We start from the raw sequence: 5,000 nt of genomic DNA on the forward strand, positions 1-5,000 counted from the left end.
GTGTGTGTGTGTGTGTGTGTGTGTCTGTCTGTGTGTCTGTGTGTCTTCAGGTCTCGGCGACCTTCGCAGCCAGCTTGGTGACGAGCCCGGCCATTGGGGCGTACCTATCCTCGCAGTACGGCGACAGCCTGGTGGTCCTGGTCGCCACGGTGATTGCCGTGGCGGACATCGCCTTCGTGTTTTTTGTGGTCCCCGAGTCGCTGCCGGACAAGATGAGGCTGACATCGTGGGGCTTCCCCATCTCCTGGGAGCAGGCCGACCCGTTCGCTGTGAGTTCGCACAAACACGTTTCTGTCAAAATCATCAGCTGTTGTTAAGAGGAAAAAAATCACCAACTTTAAAAAAAAAACAAACAGAATTGGTCAAAAATATTTTAAAGAAAAAAAAGCCCAAAAATTTTACAGGAAACAAAACAAAATTGGTGTTATGTCATGATTACATTAAAAATTAAAAAATAAAAACAATTAATTAAACAATTAATAATTTGATGATTACACTTAACCTTAAAAAAGAAATAATAATACAAAATTTTAAAGAAAAGAAAATTGCCAAAATACTTTAAAAGAAAACAAAACATAAATGTTGTAATGTTAAGATTACATTAAATATTTAAAAAACAAAATAAAATAAATAAATTAATGTGTTTTTTTTTTTTAAAGCAAGCCTTCCAAACCCACAGGGCCGTGGGTTTGGAAGGCTTTTTTTCTTTAAAAATTGAATAAAATTTGTTAAGGGGAATTTTTTTAAGAACTATATTGAAATATTCAGCTCTAATCTTGTTCTGAATTAATTATTTTTTAAAATATATATTTAAGAAAGCTGTTACATAGTAATGAAACAGAACCCATAAGGAATTTTAATGGTTGTTTCAGAGAATTTATAGTCTTTAAAATTTGCTTCAAAGTCCTGGAAAGTTATTAGTAAAAATGTGAATGAACCCTGACTTTGGCTGCTGAAACACTGTCAGGGGGCAGCATTGATCTCTGAGGTAATTTACGTAAAGTGTCTGCCAGATGATTGATTGTTTGTACTGACGGCTGATGTTGTGTGTTCAGTCTCTGCGTCGAGTGGGCAAAGACACCACAGTGCTGCTCATCTGTGTCACAGTGTTCCTGTCCTACCTGCCCGAGGCGGGACAGTACTCCAGCTTCTTCCTCTACCTGAAACAGGTGACACACACACACACACACACACACATACACACATACACATACATACACATACATGCACACACACACACACACACACACACACATACATACACTATATTACCAAAAGTATTCGCTCACCTGCCTTTACTCATACTATGAACTGAAGTGCCATCCCATTCCTAACCCATAGAGTTCAATATGATGTCGGTCCACCTTTTGCAGCTATTACAGCTTCAACTCTTCTGGGAAGACTGTCCACAAGGTTGAGGAGAGTGTTTATAGGAATTTTTGACCATTCTTCCAAAAGCGCATTGGTGAGGTCACACACTGATGTTGGTCGAGAAGGCCTGGCTCTCAGTCTCCGCTCTAATTCATCCCAAAGGTGTTCTATCGGGTTCAGGTCAGGACTCTGTGCAGGCCAGTCAAGTTCATCCACACCAGACTCTGTCATCCATGTCTTTATGGACCTTGCTTTGTGCACTGGTGCACAGTCATGTTGAAAGAGGAAGGGGCCCGCTCCAAACTGTTCCCACAAGGTTGGGAGCATGGAATTGTCCAAAATGTTTTGGTATCCTGAAGCATTCAAAGTTCCTTTCACTGGAACTAAGGGGCCAAGCCCAGCTCCTGAAAAACAACCCCACACCATAATTCCTCCTCCACCAAATTTCACAGTCGGCACAATGCGGTCTGAAATGTACCGTTCTCCTGGCAACCTCCAAACCCAGACTCGTCCATCAGATTGCCAGATGGAAAAGCGTGATTCATCACTCCAGAGAACGCGTCTCCACTGCTCTAGAGGCCAGTGGCGGCGTGCTTTACACCATTGCATCCGACGCTTTGCATTGCACTTGGTGATGTGTGGCTTGGCTGCAGCTGCTCGGCCATGGAAACCCATTCCATGAAGCTCTCTGCGTACTGTACTTGGGCTAATCTGAAGGTCACATGAAGTTTGTAGCTCTGTAGCAATTGACTGTGCAGAAAGTCGGCGACCTCTTTGCACTATGCGCTTCAGCATCCGCTGACCCCTCTCCGTCACTTTACGTGGCCTACCACTTCGTGGCTGAGTTGCTGTTGTTCCCAAACGCTTCCGTTTTGTTATAATAGCGCTGACAGTTGACTGTGGAATATTTAGGAGCGAGGAAATTTCACGACTGGATTTGTTGCACAGGTGGCATCCTATGACAGTTCCACGCTGGAATTCACTGAGCTCCTGAGAGCGGCCCATTCTTTCACAAATGTCTTGTTTCACAGTCTGCATGCCTGAGTGCTTGATTTTATACACCTGTGGCCAGGCCAAGTGATTAGGACACCTGATTCTGATCATTTGAATGGGTGAGCGAATACTTTTGGTAATATAGTGTATACACACATAAACATACACACACATACACACAGATACACATACACACACATACACACACACACACACACATGAATTATTTACAGTATTCTACATGCAAAGTAGTTTTTTATCTTACCAGCTGAGGACATTTGCTTTTCAAAATCAAGCTTTAAAAATACACATTCATATGAAACATCAGTCCTAATCATAAATATCAAATATTCATTAATTTTTAGAAAACTTAATGCTTTAAATGTCACTTTTTTGTCGTGATGTCACCATGTTCTCAGATGAAAACAAAATATTTAACTTTTTTAAATGTCAGGTTTTTGTCATGATGCCACTGTGTTTTTATATGGAAAAAGAAAACATAAAAACTGACTGATGTTGAGTGTCCTCCTCCTCAGTGTGTGAGTGTAGCTGCTGACAGTCTGGGATATGTCAGTGTGTGAGTGTAGCTGCTGACAGTCTGGGATATGTCAGTGTGTGAGTGTAGCTGCTGACAGTCTGGGGTATGTCAGTGATCAGCAGCTACATTGACTGTGACAGGTCACCTAGTGGAAATAGCATGTATTTCCTCCAGATGCCAAATATGGTCAAAATGACCTCATCAGGTGGAAAATAGTCAAAATGACAAATTCAGAGTCAAAAGCCCAGAATGACACCCAGAAATAATACAAGTCCTGTTTTTCTGCTCTGATGGCTGTGGGATCAAAAATGTCAGTTTGAATGGGTTTCAATGGAGCATTTTTGGACCTGAACAGTCTGAATGTAACTATTTAGTTTCCACAGTGTATTTTAGACTTATTGTAGGAGCTGAGCTGCAAATTCACTGATTACACTCAAATACACAATCTGGACTACATTTAGGACACATGCATCAACACACACACAATTATCACAACAGGAAGAAGAAAAGAGAGTAAAATGAGACAAACAGTCTCTAAAGGGTTAATAACAAACAGTCCCTAGGGGGTTAATCTAAATGCTCAGGATGTTTGTTAATGATTTTAAGCAGATGAGTTTTTGTTTATTCTGAAACCTGCTCGTGTTTGTTTGAGCTTCCATCAGCAGCACAGTGTTTTGTTTTTTGTATCAGGTGATCGAGTTTTCTCCTGCAGCCATCGCTGCTTTCATCGCCATGGTGGGAATCCTCTCCATCGTCGCTCAGGTACACAAACAACCTGCCGACACAGAAACACAAAACACCTTCCGAATGTTTGCGGTCATAAAACAGACGGACGGCAGATGGTTTCAGTAGATTTTAATGGCAGAGATGTTATTCTTATTGTAAACACAAAGGATAAAAAAGGGATAAAATAACATTAAAATAAATTAGAAGTATATGTTGTAATTTTCTTACGCACTAATTTCTTGCAATTTGTGAAACATTTCATACCATGCAGACATTTTCTGGTGTTTTTGAACGAAATCCGCTCATTAGTTTGGGTTCAAAGGGTTAAATGCTTGTGAAAGTGATGTCCCTGCAGGTTTTGAAGGGTTAATATGTTTCCTCCCTGCGTCCTCTCGGTGTGTCAGACTCTGTTCCTCAGTGTGCTAATGAGAACCATCGGGAACAAGAACACGGTTCTCCTGGGTCTGGGCTTTCAGCTCTTCCAGCTGGCCTGGTACGGCTTCGGCTCCGAGCCCTGGTGAGTCCCGTTAACCAGGAGACACATTTTAACAGATTATAACCAGGAGACACATTTTAACAGGTTTTAACCAGGAGACACATTTTAACAGATTATAACCAGGAGACACATTTTAATAGGTTTTAACCATGAGACACATTTTAACAGATTATAACCAGGAGACACATTTTAACAGGTTTTAACAAGGAGACACATTTTAACAGGTTTTAACCAGGAGACACATTTTAACAGATTACAACCAGGAGACACATGTTAACAGGTTTCAACAAGAAGACACATTTTAACAGATTATAACCAGGAGACACATTTTAACAGGTTTTAACCAAGAGACACATTTTAACAGGTTTTAACAAGGAGACACATTTAAACAGATTATAACCAGGAGACACATTTTAACAGGTTATAACAAGGAGACACATTTTAACAGATTATAACCAGGAGACACATTTTAACAGGTTTTAACCAGGAGACACATTATAACAGGTTTTAACCAGGAGACACATTTTAACAGGTTTTAACCAGGAGACACTTTATAACAGGTTTTAACCAGGAGACACATTTTAACAGGTTTTAACCAGGAGACACATTTTAATAGGTTTTAACCAGGAGACACATTATAACAGGTTTTAACCAGGAGACACATTATAATAGGTTTTAACCAGGAGACACATTTTAACATGTTTTAACCAGGAGACACATTTTAACAGGTTTTAACCAGGAGACACATTATAACAGGTTTTAACCAGGAGACACATTTTAACAGATTATAACCAGGAGACACATTTTAACAGGTTTTAACAAGGAGACACATTTTAACAGGTTTTAACAAGGAGACACATTTTAACAGGTTTTAAC

General features: G+C 40.2%; 1 protein-coding gene across 1 annotated transcript in view; it reads left to right on the forward strand.

Annotated features, from left to right (window-relative positions):
- Positions 1-5,000, forward strand: part of slc71a2b (solute carrier family 71 member 2b) — a 27,139-nt gene that overhangs the window by 11,195 nt on the left and 10,944 nt on the right. The window contains exons 6-9 of the mRNA XM_088076067.1: positions 51-269; positions 1,056-1,169; positions 3,593-3,664; positions 4,033-4,145. Of these exons, the coding sequence (XP_087932193.1) occupies positions 51-269; positions 1,056-1,169; positions 3,593-3,664; positions 4,033-4,145 (518 nt within the window). The remainder of the gene's footprint in view (positions 1-50; positions 270-1,055; positions 1,170-3,592; positions 3,665-4,032; positions 4,146-5,000) is intronic.

Source organism: Plectropomus leopardus, chromosome 4, assembly GCF_026936395.1.
Source record: "Plectropomus leopardus strain MGB_pleo_1.0 chromosome 4, ASM2693639v1, whole genome shotgun sequence".
NCBI lineage: Eukaryota > Metazoa > Chordata > Actinopteri > Perciformes > Serranidae > Plectropomus > Plectropomus leopardus.